Here is a 17,511-nt window from a genome sequence, read left to right on the forward strand (position 1 = left end):
AAATATTACTTCTGCTGCGTTCTGGCTGGCACAAATCGGAATCACCAGTAGCGTTTCCATACGAACTTGACGACTGACGACGATAGACGGCCAATCGCAATTGAACGGTTTAAGTAGTCTCAAATACTTTGTATCTTAAACACCAGTCCATCATAATCCGGACGCTTCCAATATCGTCCGCAGGAGCCTGGCCGCCCTGTCCTCCGTGCACTCGTCGACCCCTCGGACGTGTATAATCTAGCAGCCATGGATAGTTCTGGCTACAACCTCCTCCTGCGGTTTATCGACTCTTCTCATTTCACTCTATTTCTTTGCATTTCATATCTGGCACGTTATGCAGATAATGTGGGCGTCCACTTTCACCTGTGCCAGAAACTGCGGAGCTTTTCGTATCTACAGATTGAGTTCTTCTTACCACAGCTGTGCCAGATTATCTTGACTGTGCCTACCGAATCCGTCGCTCTCGAAGACTTTCTTCTTGATATGTGCAATAGGAGCACTCACAGTGCCGTTCAGGTTAGTATTTTTGATTTTCATTTTTTGTTGGTCATCCAATTGTCGCTCTCTTGAGAGCATTCTAATCACAGTCCTTGATTTTGACCTCTTCGTGAGGGCTTCTTATTTCTTGAGTCATTTTCTACATTTGATCTGGTATTGATTAAGTTTGAGTGACTGAACAATTGTCTGATTGAGCTTGACTGTTCGGCTATTGTTGATTGATTACATGTTCTTTGTATCACGTCTATAGTTTCTAACCTATATCTAGACATTCTGGCTCCTTCAAGCACATCTTGAAGATCTTTCTCATGATCCTGAGGCAAGATCATTTCAGATTTGTCGTCGAGTTTATAATCGTGTTCAATATATTCTATTTGGCGTTGGTGATCCTCCCACACAAAAGATTGTTGGCAACCCGGGAGCTGCTCTTGTACTAGCGAGTGCAGTCATGGGCGTCACCGCGGCTCCATGTGTGACTGATTTTGTCGGTCCAATAACGATTGCTCAAGCACGAAAACCAAGACTGCGCGTCTTCCATTTGGCTAATAAAAAGCTTTTGCAAAGGAAGTCCTCATCACCTCGAGTATCTGCTGCCAAATCCGCATCCTCCAAAGACACGTCAGTTGCTCGACCAGAGCTCACAAGAATCGAAACAGATAATGTTAGACATAACGTTGAAAGTATTGATGATGAGACAGATAATTATGTTTTAGATGATGACGACATTGAGTCTCGACCGTCCGGGCCAAGTGAAGACAGAGAATTCTATAGCATGAAGCAATCTGGACCTTCTGAAACTAGCGTGAGCCAAATAGAAGAAGACGCCCCATTACAATCAGGCTCTACACTTTACGGAATTGATGGTGCCGAAATATCGTCATTGCCTGACCTGCGGTCGCAGGACTCGTCCAAACCTGCTCCCCATCCCTCTTTGTCATCGACCTCTGTCGCTACCGAGGGCGCGTATCCTATCAAGCGCTCATCTAAGCCCAATCACAAACATCCCGTCGCAGTGTCCAATCTCACGATGTCCGCTAAAATCAGATTATTGAAATCTAATTATTTCCGATATGAGACAGCATTTACTTATGCTCTACAGGCCATATCGACGCGGCTTAAATTGGTTCCAAAACCAGCAAGACTTTCTGCGCTTCGAGCCGAAATTGCTCTTTTAAATAACGAGTTACCTGCTGAGGTTGATATCCCTATGATTCTCGAAACTGATACCTATCGAGCCAACCCTCGGCAACACAAGATTGTTCGCATTTCTCCTGCTGAGGCCACGGTGTTAAGTTCTGCCGAAAGAGTTCCATTTTTACTGATGATTGAAGTTTTGATGGATGACGTTACATTTGATCCTGATACTGAACGCAATCAGGATATATTGCGTAACCCTGCCGACTATCGAAGCTTATTTGATTTTGCGTATTCCGCCACTAACCATGGTCATTTGCATTTGGAAACCCATGAGAATGGAATTCCGATGTCGGCTAAAACTCTCACTGATTCTGAAATGGGTGACATTTCAGTTTCGACGATTGCAGATGTGTTCAATAGTAACGGAGCGGATTATGCTTTACCTAATGTTCCGTCAACGCCGATTCCAAGTGATAATGAGCAAAGTAATGGCAATGATACTCCGCAGTCAGTTTCTCCGCGCTCGACAGAGCTATCTTTTTCATCGTCTTATAAGCATACTAGATCAGATTCTATTCCGATGCCGCGGAATGCTGATGAATTGAATGACATGGCTGTTCATATGAGAGCAGCAGCGACTATGTTGGCACAGCTTGACGTAGCTGCAAATTCCAATACGTCGACGGCTCGGCTATCCAAAGATGAAGTCCAAGGAATCAAATCAAGAATTGTTCATTCAATGCAGATGCTAGAGGATCAAGTTTCGTTTAATGACATTGACATACCCGCGACACGGTTAAGCAGTAGCAGCGTCCGAAGTATTATTACAGCCAAAGGTGCGCCAGCGGTTAACAGGGAAGCTGGCGAGCGACGAATGGAGAATGATTTTAAAACTGGAGTCATCAAGAGCGATGAGACCGAAATTGGATTTGGAGAGGAATGGGAAGCGAAGAAGCGCAGGATCCGGGAGTCCTCCCCGTATGGTCATCTTCCAAATTGGGATTTAGTTTCTGTGATTGCCAAGACGGGATCAGACTTACGACAAGAAGCGTTTGCATGCCAAATTATTCAGGCAATTAAGCGGATATGGGAAGAAGCAGATGTGGATGTATGGGTTCGACGGATGGCGATTTTGGTTACAGGAGCCGGATCTGGGTTAGTAGAGACGATCACGAACGGAGTGAGTTTGCATTCGCTAAAAAAGGCGCTTGCGACATCAATGTTCGGACAATCTGAAACTGCTCAAAAGCAAGGAGCTCGAGTGGCGACACTTTCGGAATATTTTTTCCGCGTATTTGGAGTACGCGGATCCGAAACGTTTGTAAAGGCGCAGACGGCGTTTATCAAGAGTCTAGCAGCGTATTCGCTAATCTGCTATTTGTTGCAGATCAAAGATCGTCATAACGGAAACATTCTTCTTGATACGGAGGGCCACATAATTCGTAAGCAATTAATATCCAGCATCGACTTTGCAGAAATATTGAATACTGACTATGATAGACATTGATTTTGGGTTTTTACTTTCCAATAGTCCTGGCAGCGTAGGGTTTGAAGCAGCTCCATTCAAACTTACTCAAGAATATGTTGAACTAATGGGAGGACCGAGTTCTGAAGGCTTTGAATCATTTCGGGCGTTGACAAAGCTTGCGTTCAAGGCGCTTCGGAAGAAGGCTGATGATATAGTCTTGCTAGTTGAAATGATGCAGAAAGAGTCGCCTCTTCCTTGTTTCCAGAGTGGCGAGGCCACGGCACAGCAACTTCGAGCTCGGTTTCATCTGCAGCTCTCTGAAGCTGACGTGGACGCCTTTGTGGACTATCACTTGATCAATAAGAGTATGAACAGTGTATATACCCGTCTCTACGACCATTTCCAGCTCGTCACACAGGGTATTTACAGCTAAGGACTCCTAAATAAAGAGTTTGACATGGATGTGGAGGGCGAGAAAATTGACGTTATTTATTTTTTTATTCTTTTTCACCAGACTTCGAGAAACTCCGGGGGAAAAGGCAATGCATGAATCACTGGTTTAGTTTTGTAATTATATAGTTGTCTATTTGCTGTTCGAACAAAAGCTCAATTAGCCTACCGTTAATCAACTTTTTATCGCCACTTATGATGATATTTTTTTTGTTCAATGAAGGAGTAGTAGTAGAGTATAATGTACAGAAGAAACATGAACGACCAAGTCTAATTTATGAAGTTATAAGCAAAGAAATGCAGAACCAAACTTCCGATAACAAAATCGGCGAATGCTCTAAATAAAGATGATACCATTAGTAATAGCATGAAATACAGTTCTGAATAGATACGTACCGTTCTGGGGTAACCTTAGAGAATTCAGCGCTATTTGCTGGATTTGCTTGGATCCGTAACGATGCTTTGACAGTTAGAATGCTGGATCTAATAACAGGAATATAGAACAGAGATATCGAACCTGCTAAAACGAACTGGCCAACAGTAATTGAAAAACCGGATAGAAACGCGTTAAAGGGCTAAAAGTGTTAGTACTGGCTTGAAATCATAAATATATAATGGTACTTCGAATAAGTATTCCACGTACAAAACTACCGAGGAGAACACAGTAAATAAACTGTAGCACGCCAACGGTTACAAGAAAAACCATGAAGGAGTCAACAAGTTTTAGTCGCCGAGGAGTTTCTTTCACATAAGAATCAAATCCATCTCTGACAATTGCTGCGAAATCGGTAGATCCCGTCGTGCTCGTGTTCAAGGTGCTGGTCGCTGCACTGGACGATTGCGTCGCTGGCACAGTCTTATTCGGCGACTTGGCCGGAACCTTTGCTTGCTTTTTTGGTGCCATTTGGATCACAATCGAAATTCGATAAATCCAATTGTAATTCTGATCAAGGTTTATAGAAAATGAACTTGCAAGGATTCAATCTTTTACCAAATCTAGATCATCCCAGATCAGATTTCATGACTAGAAGGAGACACGTATAGCAACGCAATCAGACTACCCTAACCTTAGTGTACACGACAGTAACTGTCGAAGTAGTAATAGTTTGTTTGATATTAAATTGAGGTTGTTTAATAATTTTTTTTTGGAATTGGTTGAAATAGCATAATCTTGAAAAGTTAATCTGGAGTGCCAGATAGTTTGGGTTTAAATGAATTTGTGACAGATAAGCGTAGTGAAGGTATTTGTTGGAATTTACATGGTAAAGTGAGATCAGCGCAAGTCGGTGATAGATTTCCGCCGGAAAATATTCACTTTGCGGAGGAATATAAGTATTATCGAAATCTGGTTAAGATGTTTTGTTGAAAGATCAATTTTGAAAATACAATTAAGAACTTGTCCAAGATTGTTCAATTTTCTCAGGACTTATTATACATCAGGATGTCATGTATTTGTTCAGTTGAAGTATAGAGATCGTTATGTTAATATAAATTAATTATTGAATTGAATGATTTTCTATCTTAAATGCTCAATTTCATATATATTTCAAATCTTCGGACTCCAAAATGAAATATACTTTCGAAGCGATCAAACAATTCACATCACTAAAATATTACCACCAATATCTGTTTCCGGATATAGTTAGTTGAGCATGCATTCAGCTGAAGGATAATCAATCAGGCTTGAGATGCACTCAATGAAGTATAAAAAACACAACTTTCTGGAATATCTACTAGTTTTGTTAATAATTCATCTTCATCCGCACAAATTATGAATTGATTCCTCCCAAGTTTCTTGAAGTTTCCCCCGTTCATTGCCGTGAGCCGAAGCACAGGCAATACAAATTTCAAATTATTCACCTAGTTGCAATGGATCCTGAACAATTTAAAAATGCCGCTTATGGTGCGGTAGACTACAGTGAGGAAATCTCGACTGCTTTCTGATATCAAACTAAAAATCATAGTCGTCGATTACTACAGCAAGATAGACGAATACAAGGTAATTCCCGATGTCGAGCCAGGGTACTTGAGAAAACTCCTGCCAGATCATATGCCCGAGCAGCCGGAGAAATTTGAAGATGTGCATAAGGATTTTGAGGAGAAAATTGTTAAAGGCCTAACAAATTGGTATGTATATTGAATTTTTCCAACGGATGAATATTGAATATAAAAACTAGGCAATCGCCCAATTTTGTTGCATTCTTCCCCGCGAATACCTCGTTTCCATCGATGCTAGGAGAATTGTATTCGTCAGCGTTTTCTGCACCCGCGTTCAATTGGATCTGTAGTCCAGCTGTGACAGAACTGGAAACAATTGTGCTTGACTGGCTTGCGAAAGAAATCCGGCTCCCTGAATGCTTTCTGTCGCAGGGGGCTGGAGGTGGTGTTATTCAAGGGTCTGCGTCGGAAGCTGTCGTGACTGTGATGATTGCAGCTAGGGACAGATACTTGCGGGAAGTTATTGCGGCAAAGTACGAAACAGAGGAAGAAAAGGATGATGCCACTGCATTAGCAAGGGGCAAACTTGTCGCGTTTGCGTCCGACCAGACACATTCGGCGACTCATAAGGCTGCACTAATTGCTGGCGTTCGGTTTGTCTCTATCAAGACCGCTGCTGAGGACGGGTTTGCGTTGACAGGAGAGAAACTGGAAGCCGCGTTTGCAGAAGCAGAGGCAAAGGGTCAATTACCATTCTATGTGACGGCTTCTTTGGGAACCACAGCTGTATGCGCTGTAGACAGATTTAAAGAGATTTCAATGGTCACTGCAAAACGACCGAGCGTTTGGAAGCATGTTGATGCTGCCTATGCTGGTGCAGCTATGATATGCCCCGAAGAAAATCACTGGATGGATGGCATTGACGACAGCTACGACTCGTTCGATATGAACATGCATAAATGGTTGCTTGTGAACTTTGACGCCAGTTGTCTTTTTATTCGCAACCGCTCGAATCTGGTCGACGCGTTGAGTGTCACACCGCCATATTTGCGCAATCACGCGACAGATACTGGTCTAGTGATTGATTATCGCGACTGGCAGATCCCGCTAGGACGAAGGTTCCGTGCGCTCAAGATCTGGTTTGTAATGCGTACATATGGTCTTGAAGGTCTCCGAGAGCACATTCGGCGAACACGTGCAATCGGCGAGAAATTCACAGAAAAGATCAGGGCTCGGGATGATTTGTTTGCGATCATCACTGATCCCCGGTTCGGGCTGACCGTGTTCCAGGTCCTCGGCCGCGAGGGCCGGGACGATAATAGTACAGTAACTAAACGTGTTGCGCAGCGGATTGACGCTGAGGGCCGTGTTTATCTGACTGCATCGACTGTAGCGGGAGCATTCGCCATGCGAGTTGTTACTGGCAGTCCTTGGGTCAGTGAAGAGTCCATGGAGAAAATATTCAAGTATATTGAGTCTGTTGCGGAGGAAGAATTCATTCGTTGATACTAGATTGGATTAGAATAAAGATTATATTTCTCAATAGTTTTTTAAGAATGTTAAAGATTCGGAGATTAGATCCAGACGAGTACTTCCTGTATTTATAAATGCCAGCAAATGACGGATGGTAAGTTTGATCCTACAACAGACATACTAGCAAACCTCATTTGGTAGATCCTTGTGATATCGTACTATCTCAATTTAAGTTTGGAAAGCGGAGGCAGAATTACGGTGAACTATTTTCAATGAAGTGCAAAGAAACATAAAGGATCGAAACATAATGACTAGTAATAGAAGATAAACATTAAACAATATTAGTCTGGTTTCAATGTAAACCTGTAGGAACTGAAATTCAAGGATGTCGTCTACGCTACAGACTTGCCCTATAAGCAGAGTTCAGACATTTTTTTGCTCAAAAACACCCTGAATGTGAAACTGAGGAGTAAATAGAATCAAAAAATAGCAAAAAAGAAGAGAATATACCACATAGGAGGTACATCACACATAAATGCCGAATTATATAACAAAAGCCGCCAGACAGTAATCAGTCTGAATCAGGAATTTCCTAAAACAGTTGGCTGCACCGGTAGCCTGCGGCTCGCGGAGGTGCCCTGCTGCACCCTGGGGAGGCCTACGCGTTCCTCCCCTTCCTTCTTCCTTACTCAAAGCTGGACTACCAAGTTTCTCGCTAGGCCATTCGTGCTTTTCATTTCAAGCTTAACACAAGGACGAGCAGATTCCGTGGCAATTCTTCATCATCGAGTACGACGGAAAGTACTTTCAGTTATTGGAAGAGCTGGGATTGCGAATACTGCCAAGTCGGATTTTCTGGATACCTTTGAGGATCAGTTAAATTAAACGATACAGATCGTCTGTTGATATTTTTGCTCTTTTATTTCAACTGCAGGTTACAAGATTTTTTCTCCATATTTTTAATTCCAAAATGTCCGCCCGTGGAACAGCTCAAGCGGTAGAGCCCGCGCCGGACTCGCTCCGTACCAAATATCTTTGGTTGGCGATCTATTTCTTCTTCAATCTCGCACTTACACTATACAATAAGGCCGTGCTGGGCAATTTTCCCTTCCCATATATGCTGACGTTCATTCACGCAGCTTGTGGAACGATCGGATGTTCATTTTTCTATGCTCGTGGTGCATTCACGTTGTCGTCGCTCTCTGACCGTGAGAACTTCACGTTATTTCTGTTCTCGCTACTGTACACGATCAACATTGCGATCTCGAATGTCTCCCTCAACCTGGTCACTGTTCCGTTCCACCAGATTGTGCGTGCGATGACACCGTTGTTCACGGTCATCATCTACGTGATTGCGTTCCGCAAAGTTTACTCGACCATGACCTACGTGTCACTCATTCCTGTTGTTGCTGGTGTTGGGTTTGCGACTGCGGGCGACTACTACTTCACCCCAATGGGCTTCATCCTCACGCTTCTAGGTGCATTCTTGGCTGCCCTCAAGACCGTCGCGACAAATCGTGTACAGACTGGTAGACTTAAACTGTCGCCACTTGAGCTTTTGTTCCGAATGTCTCCTTTGGCCTGCGCGCAGTGTCTTATCTATGCGTTCCTTACCGGTGAGCTGACTGCTCTTAAAGAGTACTGGTCGTCTTCGATGACCGGCGATATGATGTTCAAACTAGCCATGAACGGAGCAATTGCGTTTGGATTGAATGTTGTTTCTTTTACGGCTAATAAGAAGACCGGCGCACTTACGATGACTGTCGCGGCAAATGTCAAGCAAATCTTAACTATTGTGTTGGCTATTATTTTCTTCCACCTTGCCGTCACTCCCATGAACGCCCTTGGAATCATTCTCACTCTTGCAGGCGGTGCCTGGTATGCGTAAGTAATTATCTACGATTTTGGTTTGGATCAAATTCTAACTAAGATTTAGCAAGGTCGAACTTGACAATAAGCAGAAGTCTGCTACGCCGGCTGTCACACGGCCAAAGGAGGATCTGGAAGCCAATATCAAGGCTTGAGTACCAGGATTTGCCTCTGAGGAGCCTGGAAATTATCTACGCTGTATACACAACCAAGAAATGTAAGCTATCTAGTGCACATTTAATGACGATGGACGGGATGTTTTCGATTTTGTTATTTTTTTTGCAATTAGCTAGTTTATTATGTAGTCTTTCTACTCATTTGAGAATCTTTACGAGTAGTGGTGTTATTTCCATTCGCTTATCATGTTTGTTTATAATCCAGTGCTTTGACATGCTTTTCTGTAGGTGATTCACCGTTTTTTCAACGCTGGAGGAGCAACTGGGATGTGGGACCTGGGCCGCATGGTTGTGGAAGGATGGTCCTGTGGCTGCTGTCTACAGTGGAAGCGAAGAAAACATGGTTAGACTGTTATTTATCAGCTTTTATGAAAAGTCTATACATTTTGATTGGCACAATATCACGCCCAACGTTCCTAAGTTGTTATAGGTCCCAGTTGGAGATAATAGTGATATTGAAATAACTCCCATAATCTACTATATGTGCAAACTCGAAGTGGTCGTGAGCTTTACCATCCTTCACAGTGCCCAACAGGATAAAAAACTTCAGTGCAGCTAGGCGACTAAAAATCAGAACTGGTGTCACTAAGTTTCGCGTATATGTGGGCTTTGAAGTTAATGGCTCAGAGCCGTTGTTCAGGTATGGACACAATTCACAGTTCTGTGCTGTAGAGTGCTGTAGAGTACGGTAGAGCAAGGAGGTTTGAATTCAAACGGCTGGTCGATCGATAGTGGATCAAGATCGACATTGTTAGTTTTGCTTGTCTGCTCGTCGGTTAAAAGGCTATGAAAATTCTTCACAATAACTCTAGTAACAACTTGCATTTTGTGCGCAACATCTTTAACGCTTCTTCGTTTCTCCATTTGTGATCTGCTTACCTGATGATATCTTTCGGTCAAACTGTAAGACGAAAAAGTAGGATTCTTTACTGCCATACCCTCATAAAGTCCAAGTGTACATCATATCACTCTATATCTTACAGCTTTATCACGGCTATTTACATTCTTCGATAGTGATAATCCTCACACTACTGTCCTCTGAAGCAATCGCAAGTTCTCCCTGCGCCTCCTGAAGTCTCCTCCTCCCAGAAGGTCGCCATTTTAGGCATGTAATCCGGCTTACAGGACTCAGTAAACGACCCAATTCGGCGACCCTCGTGAGAATCAAATCACCACCACCAGATTCTGATTCAATCCGATCTATGACCACACGGCCATTATCAAATCCGAGAGCAAGTAATGTCCACTTCATGCCAGCTGAATTCACTTCGACATGATTTCGAAATCTGACTGCCGTCACTGCTGTCTCGTACTTCTGCACTTGACCAGCTGCTCTCCACATGTGCTGCTCGTCGGTCTGGCTCCATAGACGTAGCGTGCGATCTCTCGACGCAGTAGCGAACACATATCCGCTACCTCTGTCCTGAATACCTTCTGGCGCCCAACTCCCATCCCAGATGATCCGTGTATGTCCTTTTCCACTCGTGTAACGCAAATCATAGCGCATCTCGCTTTCGCTACTCTCATCACTTATCTTAGAGCTGCGTTCCCATATGAAAAACTTGCGATCGCGGCCGGTCGATAGCAAGTAGCGATCGTCTGGCGAAAACTCAAGCGAAGTGATTGTCAAGGCGTGCGCCTCAGCTAAAGGTGGTCGGATCTCACGCCAATGCTTTGTATCGAATAAACGAATAACTCCATGAGCTGCCGTATTGGCTTTACACGCAGTCGCCAAAACGCGCCCATTGTGTGTTAGAGCTAGCGCAGAAATTTCAAATCCGTGACCGTATAACTTGTCAATTTCGGGGAATAGCGTATGCCGCTGAAGATCACTTTCAAAGGGCATTGCTCGCTCACCATTTGTCTGAGAGTCTACAGCCTTGATCCAGGCTGCAGTGTCTTCTTTTGCTTCAGCATCCTCATCGTTGTCAAGTAGTATGTTCTCCTCTTCTCCAGCCGCGCTCGCGCTCACTCTGACAGCTTTATTAGAGAGCCCCAATGAGGGGACTGCAGCTGCGTCTGGCAATTCGTCATCCACACCGCCAACTTTCATGTTGTGTTTTGTTGCAACATCTAGTTCACATAAGTCATGTAGCATCGTCGCCACACTACGCGACATCTCAAACACACGCACGACTTTCTCGTCGCCAGCACTTACAAATACTGTCGGAGTCAGACTTGCCACGCAAATCATATCATATCCATGGATTTGAGGTCGTGCAAATTCATGCCAGCTAACAGCCTTCCCTGGCCGTTTCAATTCAGCTAGTAACCGTGTTGTTTGATCCAAACTATGATCATTAGCTTATCTTATAAATCTTGCACATAACTATTCCAACTTACCTAGTAGTTAACAAATATCCCCCATCAGGGGACCATGATAATCCAGTAGATTCGCGAGTATGACCAGAAACAGCCACTTTTGGTATCCAACGCTCATCTTCGCGATTTAACCCCCAAACTCTCCAGCTGCCAGATTTCCCCACTGTGGCGACCCATTTTGGATGCGCTCGTGGGTCCCATAGAGCTGACCAGAAACCACCCGAGGAGCCTGTAGCTGAACTGGCACCTTTGATACTTAGGTCCCCAAGCCGGCCTTGCGAAACCCAGATACCTGATGTTTCGTCGGGTGCCCAGATCATAAGTGAGGAATCGGCTGATGCAGATAGAAGCCTCATCCTGGCCGGTGTCGGGTCCCAGGAGATCGAAAATATCCAATCGTCATGGCCAATGAGCAGTGCGTCAAATACTATCGCATATTCACTTGTCTGGGTTCCTGGAATATCAAACTTATACATTGTGTTCTGGAAGAGCGGATCAGCCAACATCAGAAAAGTGTCATCTGTGCTGGCCTCGTATTTCTGCACAGGCAAAATCTTCCACAAGCGGATATATCGGTCCTGGCTTCCAGATGCAAGATACAAAACATCCGCTCCATCGGGTTCTTTGAAATGTTGGAATGCTACTGCGTGAACCCAATCCTCGTGACCATTTAGAATAGCAATTTGTGTGAATTTGGGATTGTCCGTTACTGCAGACAAAAATACTTGTATTCTTGGATTCGTTGCACCGACGGCCAAAATGTATACCGGTGAACTGCCCTTGGGCCTAACCGTTTCCGCTGCTAGACCAAGAGGGAAAAACCCTTTGGATAACTGAATGACCTCGACAGGATCGATAGATTGAACAGGCTCATCGACAAAGCTACGCACGCGCCAACAAGACACTCTACCATCTGCCGATCCAGCAAACATAAATTTATGATCTGAAGTTTCACTCAGTGCACTTATCGACCGAGAATGTGTCCTCAAATTCGAAATGCACGAAAATCCGAACTGGCTTTCCCGTTTCCAAATCCTCAGCTCGCCATCTATACTCCCCGAAGCCAGCAGCCCTGGACCAATGAAACAGACTGCACTCACGGCAGCAGAATGTCCATTTAGTAAAGTCTGGACACCTCGATATTCTCCCTTGGAAACAGTCAGTTGGAATTCCCAGCTTACCATCATCACCATTCACGAAACTTACTTCTGGAGCCCACAAGGCGACATATTTATCAGCGCAAAACGCAACGACACCTGAGTCATCGGGAGATGCTGAAGCCACATACGGTACTCTATTAGCACCTATCGCAATGTGTCTCACTGAAATGCTCATTCTAGGCCCTTTGATTATGTGATTGCTTGCAAAGATGGCCCACCATTGAAAATGATCTTCGCTGGACTCAAATTTATTTTTTTGGCAAGCCGTCAAGAACGCCGCGCCCGCCGCACCTTTCACCCAGAAAGGCTCTAACCGGGGAAATGAAGTAAGAGCCCAAAGCAAGATTCCAGCATCAATGATTGGAGAAGCAAATAAACAAGTTCGTCGGGCAGATTTAAGGACGGCAAAAGGGAGATAACTAATAATATAAAGGATACAGCTCTTTGCTGCTTATAGCTCGCTGGTCAGATTACAATTTTGGTTTGGGGAATTACTCGTGATATATTGCGTTGTAGCTTTAGATTGATCGTAGCTCGCACGCTGGCTGTTGGTTAACAGGTGGTGTGGTTTTACTGGATATCTATTGCTGTTCCGTCTATTTCTCTATTTTACAGATTCCACGATTCCAATGGAAACGCAAGTTGATTTAATCGGATCTCGTCTGGGCCAACTGGTGTTAAATGGTTCAGTCGAGGAAATCCAGGACGCAGACAGAAAATCCAATATAGCATTCAATATTAACGAGGATAGCAAGCGTGATCTCATACAAGAGATGATGGTTGAATATAAATATGATAAATCCCCTCGTGCACCGTCGGGTCATATGTGGGTTCCATTGCATCTTTCTATCGACCAATAATATATACTCACCTGTATTAGTCGCTATATATTGTGTATGGATATAGAGGCTACATGCCACGCTGATCTGCCATTTCTGCAGGATACGCACGAAGTGATTGAGCTACCTGTTATTCTAGTAGACGTGTATGAAGGCCGAACTATCGATGAGTTTCATACATTTGTCAAACCCACTCGCGACAGGATTTTGTCTTCTTACTGTCAGACACTCACCGGGATCCGACAAGACCAGATCGACAGCGCACCTTCGTTTGCCGAGGCAGTGAAACTTCTGGACGCATTTATGTTGAAGCATCAAGACAAACTTAAGCCTTTACCAAATGCTGAAACAGAAATGCTTGACAAATGGAGATTTTCGGAGCCTCGCAACTACGTTTGGGTATCACATGGCAGGGCAGATATTGAGCATTTTTTCTGTCGCCGATCATGCAGAATTAATAGAATAAGACTCCCGGATTATCTTCAAGGACAATACATTGATCTCAAATGTTTTTATCAAACCTCGCTGAAAATCCGATCGGGCTTAAGATTGATAGATATGCTTTCATCTTTGCGGCTTCAATTCGAAGGTAGAGAGCACAGCGGTATAGATGATGCTCGAAACGTTGCTCGGATAATGGTAATGCTCGTTCATCGCTATAATTCAGTCTTGCAGTGTAACAGGAGTATCGTCATGGATAGACGCTTAATCTACACTGCTCGCTCGTTATAAATTGATTGGTTTGGTTTGGAAAGTAGGAGAAGTCTTGAGATCTCCGAAAAGGTAGTATTGGCGTTAAAAAGTATTTAGATATTCTTTTGCTTTCGGATGACGGGTTGCTTTGCATATTTTGCGTGTCATTATAGTACAAACTCTTTGCTTTGCTTTATATCATACATCTGTTTCTAAACTATTGTGGTGGTCCCTACAGCAGCCTGTAAGGAATAATTATTTTTCTTTGCCTGAGAAGCGAGTAATCTTTCCACTGTGTCGCCATGTCGTTCACCTTTTCCGTCTTTCTTGAACGAATAAGCTACAGTGCAAGACTTTGTCATCAAGAACTGATTATTCATGCCTTCCACTGCGGCGTCGGCAGCCTCGAACGAGTCGAAAGAAACAAATCCATACCCTTTCGAGCTTAAATTATCATCTCTCGCAATTTTTGGCTGCGTAATCAAATTTCCAAACCGCGAAAACGTATCAAACAATATCCTTTCGTCCACGAGTGGATCCAGATTGCCAATAAATAGTTCGGCTCCGACATCAAGAGATTGTTGTTTGTTTGCACTGGCTTTGTTGACTCGGATTGGCTTTCCAAATAATCGGATTTGGTTCATAATTTTACTCGCGTAGTCGGCATCTTGTTCACTTTGAAACTCGCAGAATCCGAAGCCTTGATGTTGCTGGGTTACTCGATCTTTTGGTAGATGAACATTGACTACAGGGCCAGCTTGTAGCATCAACTCCCATATCTAATGAGTTTTCAGTTAGCACTTTACCAATATTTTGGATATTTAATCCGCTATTTTGTACTTACTAGAGCGTCAGTTGCTTGCTCGTCGAGATTTCCTATATAAACAGTTGCCTCTTGATTTCGATCGGCTTCTGTCGGCCGACCATGTCCCGACATTTCAGCTTTATGACTGTTGCGTCGTTTTCAGTAAATTACTAAAATATCACAATAATTTCTCAGCTGATATTTTAACAATTTTTATCCACAAAGTGAATTATTTGTGAATGTTACTGTCACAATTAAGTCATTATGAGCGCAAGCAGTGGGAGAAAAAGGTCCCCTGAACTGGTCTAAAGCTTAAAAATAATGGAATAGTCTGTTAGATCCCTAAGCATGATTTAGCTGTAGTCCTAATAATTACACTAACTAATACACTTTCTTCTGAAATTTTGTTTTCTCAGTACTATCCAGTTATATATACAATTTCAAACCACGTAACTTTTTGTTACAGTCATAATGGCGTTTATAGATCTTACATCTTCGCCAGAGGGAGATCGCATGTATACTGCGGTGTCTGACCGAAGCAGTGAGAGCCCAATCGATGTTGGACCAAAAGTGGACGACGCCCCGGAAATCAAATCCGACCAAGAAAAGCCATGCCGAACGTACTTGGCTCAGCTTGATCGGACGGCAATGGAGCGTGAGCGTCTGCTGAGAATATCACGATCAAATGGCGGAGCACGTCCCAAACGAGGTAGAGAAGACGATGAGGATGATATCGATAAAGGCTCAGCAGTAGAATTCCTAAAAAGTCAGCCATTGAAGGCTCCTTTTGGTAGTAATTCTAGAGATCGATCAATGATAGATGGCAGCGAACAAAAACGTGCAAAGGAAGATCCTCTAGCATTGCAATATCCGAACGGCGTCGTCAAACGAACACTGGTTTCGGGGTATGCGAGAACTGTACATGATGTTACAATTGAAGAGGTCTTACAGCCGGTAGGTATTCAAGCTTTGTCTTACTATCAGTCGATATCTGATGCTACTTTTAGCGAATTCTCCAAACTGCTGTTTTGTCAGCCTTTCAATGGGATTACAAATGGATATTGGATAAGCTGTTTGTCAATCGGACAGAGCTGGTGTTTGTGATCCCAGATAAAGATCCGGATAGTCGGAAAAGGATATCAAACTTTCTTACAAAATTGCCTAACGCCCGAGTATGTACACCTGATATGAGCGGACCGATTAATTGCATGCACTCGAAATTGCAGCTTTTATTTTATAAGCAATATCTGCGGGTAGTAATCCCCACTGCAAACCTGACAGACTATGATTGGGGGGAAGGAGCAGGGGTAATTGAAAATTACATGTATATTCAGGATTTCCCGTTGCGATCTGTACCCTTGGACGATCCTCCTCAACTTCCTCAGTTTGCTACGGAATTAATCTATTTTCTACATAAACAGAACATGTTTAGTGACATTCTGTCTGTGCTTTTGAAAGTAGTGGTGTGGGAGAATGTTCAGAATGTACAATTTATACATTCAGTAGGGGGGAAATACTCGACTGACCGGGAACTGAATCGAACAGGCCATCCAGGTTTAGCATCTGCGGTTTGCGAATTCGGCGCAGATGGTTCCCCTGTTCAGATAGACTATCTTGTTTCATCCCTAGGTAGCCTATCACCTTCGTTCACGCTGAATGTTTACAACTCAGCAAAAGGTATGTTGGATTATCGTTCCATTATATGATTCTAATGAATACAGGTAAGCCCACACCTCTCTTGGCCAAACCAGAGTTCAATGAGCGCGAATACGAGGAAGCGAAGCGCAACTTCCGTATCTATTTTCCAACGCACGACACAGTGGCCCAATCAAAAGGAGGAATCGATTCCGGTGGGACCATATGTCTATCGACGAAATACTGGCAGAAAAGTGAGTTTCCAAGGGAAATAATCCGAGACGCTCGCAGTACCCGGCAAAAGTGTCTGATGCATGAAAAAGTCATGTTCATCCGGTTTGAAAATGAGAAAACTTCGTCCGATGGTACGAAGATAGCGGGGTTGGTCTATGTTGGCAGCGCAAACATGTCTCAATCTGCATGGTGAGTGGAAGCACTGGATTTTCTAGAGTTACAACTGATTATCAGGGGATTGATGACTACTTCTCGAAGTCCGAAGCATGCTTCACTTACTATTAGAAACTGGGAATGTGGAGTACTGATTCGTGCAGTATCTGGCAGACAAACCGGTTCGGAGTTTGACATGAAAACTGTACCGGAAACTTTTGCAGGAATATTGTAAGTTACTCCGGATTAATGTGCTGGAATTGATTCTAAGATATAATATAGGCCAATTCCAATGGAAATAGTCAATACGCAGTATAATGGCAAGCAGCCTTGGTTCTTCATGGGCAAAAAAGAGTGGTAAATCAGCAGAATTTGGTCTATCTTCAAGTGAATATAGATAAGCATAATGCATAGTTTGTTTTTCGTTTGTTATGGTTTGGATAGGAAATTCGGTGCTTTCATTATTTATGCAATCTGTGTTGACGGCAACTTTGATTTATGATGTAATGAATTTTTGCATATTAATTAATATACCTCGATTATTAACAGTACTGACTGATTCTGGTACTGCGACTGCATGACAACTTCTCTTCCTCCGCTGTGAAGTAATAGTAAGCACGCGGGTTTAGTGTGTAAATTTAGTTGGGATCTTTCATCGCGC

The 17,511-nt window shown here is 43.5% G+C and overlaps 8 protein-coding genes across 8 annotated transcripts; 5 read left to right on the forward strand and 3 right to left on the reverse strand.

Moving 5' to 3' along the window:
* Positions 1–27: 27 nt before the first annotated feature.
* On the forward strand, positions 28–3,848 carry V1516DRAFT_644588 (kinase-like domain-containing protein). Its single transcript, XM_066920150.1, has 3 exons — positions 28–516; positions 767–3,077; positions 3,136–3,848. The coding sequence occupies exons 1-3, from the start codon at positions 247–249 to the stop codon at positions 3,534–3,536; spliced, it is 2,982 nt and encodes a 993-aa protein (XP_066779608.1). The 5' UTR covers positions 28–246; the 3' UTR covers positions 3,537–3,848.
* Positions 3,648–4,644, reverse strand: V1516DRAFT_709372 (DAD family-domain-containing protein). Its single transcript, XM_066924220.1, has 3 exons — positions 4,197–4,644; positions 3,950–4,128; positions 3,648–3,890 (listed from the first exon to the last, which is right to left on the reverse strand). The coding sequence occupies exons 1-3, from the start codon at positions 4,455–4,457 to the stop codon at positions 3,824–3,826; spliced, it is 507 nt and encodes a 168-aa protein (XP_066779609.1). The 5' UTR covers positions 4,458–4,644; the 3' UTR covers positions 3,648–3,823.
* Positions 4,645–5,362: 718 nt separating this feature from the next.
* On the forward strand, positions 5,363–7,287 carry V1516DRAFT_667601 (pyridoxal phosphate-dependent transferase). Its single transcript, XM_066920876.1, has 3 exons — positions 5,363–5,471; positions 5,518–5,680; positions 5,731–7,287. Exons 1-3 carry the CDS (start codon positions 5,423–5,425, stop codon positions 6,995–6,997), a joined length of 1,479 nt encoding a protein of 492 aa, XP_066779610.1. The 5' UTR covers positions 5,363–5,422; the 3' UTR covers positions 6,998–7,287.
* Positions 7,288–7,934: 647 nt separating this feature from the next.
* On the forward strand, positions 7,935–8,988 carry V1516DRAFT_617618 (triose-phosphate transporter family-domain-containing protein; the record flags this gene model as incomplete). Its single annotated transcript, XM_066919372.1, has 2 exons — positions 7,935–8,848; positions 8,901–8,988. 2 exons carry the CDS (start codon positions 7,935–7,937, stop codon positions 8,986–8,988), a joined length of 1,002 nt encoding a protein of 333 aa, XP_066779611.1.
* Positions 8,989–10,003: 1,015 nt separating this feature from the next.
* On the reverse strand, positions 10,004–12,666 carry V1516DRAFT_682934 (WD40-repeat-containing domain protein; the record flags this gene model as incomplete). The annotated part of the gene is made up of 3 exons (XM_066923480.1): positions 10,004–11,300; positions 11,353–12,479; positions 12,538–12,666. The coding sequence occupies 3 exons, from the start codon at positions 12,664–12,666 to the stop codon at positions 10,004–10,006; spliced, it is 2,553 nt and encodes an 850-aa protein (XP_066779612.1).
* Positions 12,667–12,800: 134 nt separating this feature from the next.
* V1516DRAFT_709376 (ribonuclease H-like domain-containing protein) lies at positions 12,801–14,266 on the forward strand. The gene is made up of 2 exons (XM_066924221.1): positions 12,801–13,317; positions 13,372–14,266. Exons 1-2 carry the CDS (start codon positions 13,121–13,123, stop codon positions 14,060–14,062), a joined length of 888 nt encoding a protein of 295 aa, XP_066779613.1. The 5' UTR covers positions 12,801–13,120; the 3' UTR covers positions 14,063–14,266.
* V1516DRAFT_667608 (uncharacterized protein) lies at positions 14,151–15,081 on the reverse strand (the record flags this gene model as incomplete). Its single annotated transcript, XM_066920877.1, has 2 exons — positions 14,868–15,081; positions 14,151–14,802 (listed from the first exon to the last, which is right to left on the reverse strand). Coding segments are annotated over exons 1-2 (655 nt in total), but the record flags the coding sequence as incomplete, so codon positions are not given.
* Positions 15,082–15,111: 30 nt separating this feature from the next.
* V1516DRAFT_667611 (tyrosyl-DNA phosphodiesterase-domain-containing protein) lies at positions 15,112–17,428 on the forward strand. Its single transcript, XM_066920878.1, has 5 exons — positions 15,112–15,782; positions 15,836–16,505; positions 16,550–16,886; positions 16,932–17,081; positions 17,133–17,428. The coding sequence occupies exons 1-5, from the start codon at positions 15,300–15,302 to the stop codon at positions 17,209–17,211; spliced, it is 1,719 nt and encodes a 572-aa protein (XP_066779615.1). The 5' UTR covers positions 15,112–15,299; the 3' UTR covers positions 17,212–17,428.
* Positions 17,429–17,511: the final 83 nt, after the last annotated feature.

The sequence above is a fragment of the Lipomyces oligophaga genome (genome assembly GCF_038497815.1).
Source record: "Lipomyces oligophaga strain CBS 7107 unplaced genomic scaffold V1516scaffold_1, whole genome shotgun sequence".
Lineage (NCBI taxonomy): Eukaryota > Fungi > Ascomycota > Lipomycetes > Lipomycetales > Lipomycetaceae > Lipomyces > [Lipomyces] oligophaga.

What these genes read in the sequence shown, in the direction of transcription:
- V1516DRAFT_709372 (XM_066924220.1), bottom strand. Translation starts at nt 4,457, where the DNA reads ATGGCACCAAAAAAGCAAGCAAAGGTTCCGGCCAAGTCGCCGAATAAG. An exon ending in GTGTTCTCCTCGGTAGTTTT is followed by an intron (nt 4,129 to 4,196) that starts GTACGTGGAATA and finishes TAACACTTTTAG; the next exon opens with CCCTTTAACGCGTTTCTATC. An exon ending in TCTAAGGTTACCCCAGAACG is followed by an intron (nt 3,891 to 3,949) that starts GTACGTATCTAT and finishes ATCTTTATTTAG; the next exon opens with AGCATTCGCCGATTTTGTTA.
- V1516DRAFT_667611 (XM_066920878.1), top strand. Translation starts at nt 15,300, where the DNA reads ATGGCGTTTATAGATCTTACATCTTCGCCAGAGGGAGATCGCATGTAT. An exon ending in TGTTTACAACTCAGCAAAAG is followed by an intron (nt 16,506 to 16,549) that starts GTATGTTGGATT and finishes TAATGAATACAG; the next exon opens with GTAAGCCCACACCTCTCTTG. An exon ending in GAAACTTTTGCAGGAATATT is followed by an intron (nt 17,082 to 17,132) that starts GTAAGTTACTCC and finishes GATATAATATAG; the next exon opens with GCCAATTCCAATGGAAATAG.
- V1516DRAFT_667601 (XM_066920876.1), top strand. Translation starts at nt 5,423, where the DNA reads ATGGATCCTGAACAATTTAAAAATGCCGCTTATGGTGCGGTAGACTAC. An exon ending in TTATGGTGCGGTAGACTACA is followed by an intron (nt 5,472 to 5,517) that starts GTGAGGAAATCT and finishes TAAAAATCATAG; the next exon opens with TCGTCGATTACTACAGCAAG. An exon ending in GTTAAAGGCCTAACAAATTG is followed by an intron (nt 5,681 to 5,730) that starts GTATGTATATTG and finishes TATAAAAACTAG; the next exon opens with GCAATCGCCCAATTTTGTTG.
- V1516DRAFT_644588 (XM_066920150.1), top strand. Translation starts at nt 247, where the DNA reads ATGGATAGTTCTGGCTACAACCTCCTCCTGCGGTTTATCGACTCTTCT. An exon ending in GCACTCACAGTGCCGTTCAG is followed by an intron (nt 517 to 766) that starts GTTAGTATTTTT and finishes ACCTATATCTAG; the next exon opens with ACATTCTGGCTCCTTCAAGC. An exon ending in TACGGAGGGCCACATAATTC is followed by an intron (nt 3,078 to 3,135) that starts GTAAGCAATTAA and finishes TGACTATGATAG; the next exon opens with ACATTGATTTTGGGTTTTTA.
- V1516DRAFT_709376 (XM_066924221.1), top strand. Translation starts at nt 13,121, where the DNA reads ATGGAAACGCAAGTTGATTTAATCGGATCTCGTCTGGGCCAACTGGTG. An exon ending in CGTGCACCGTCGGGTCATAT is followed by an intron (nt 13,318 to 13,371) that starts GTGGGTTCCATT and finishes CACCTGTATTAG; the next exon opens with TCGCTATATATTGTGTATGG.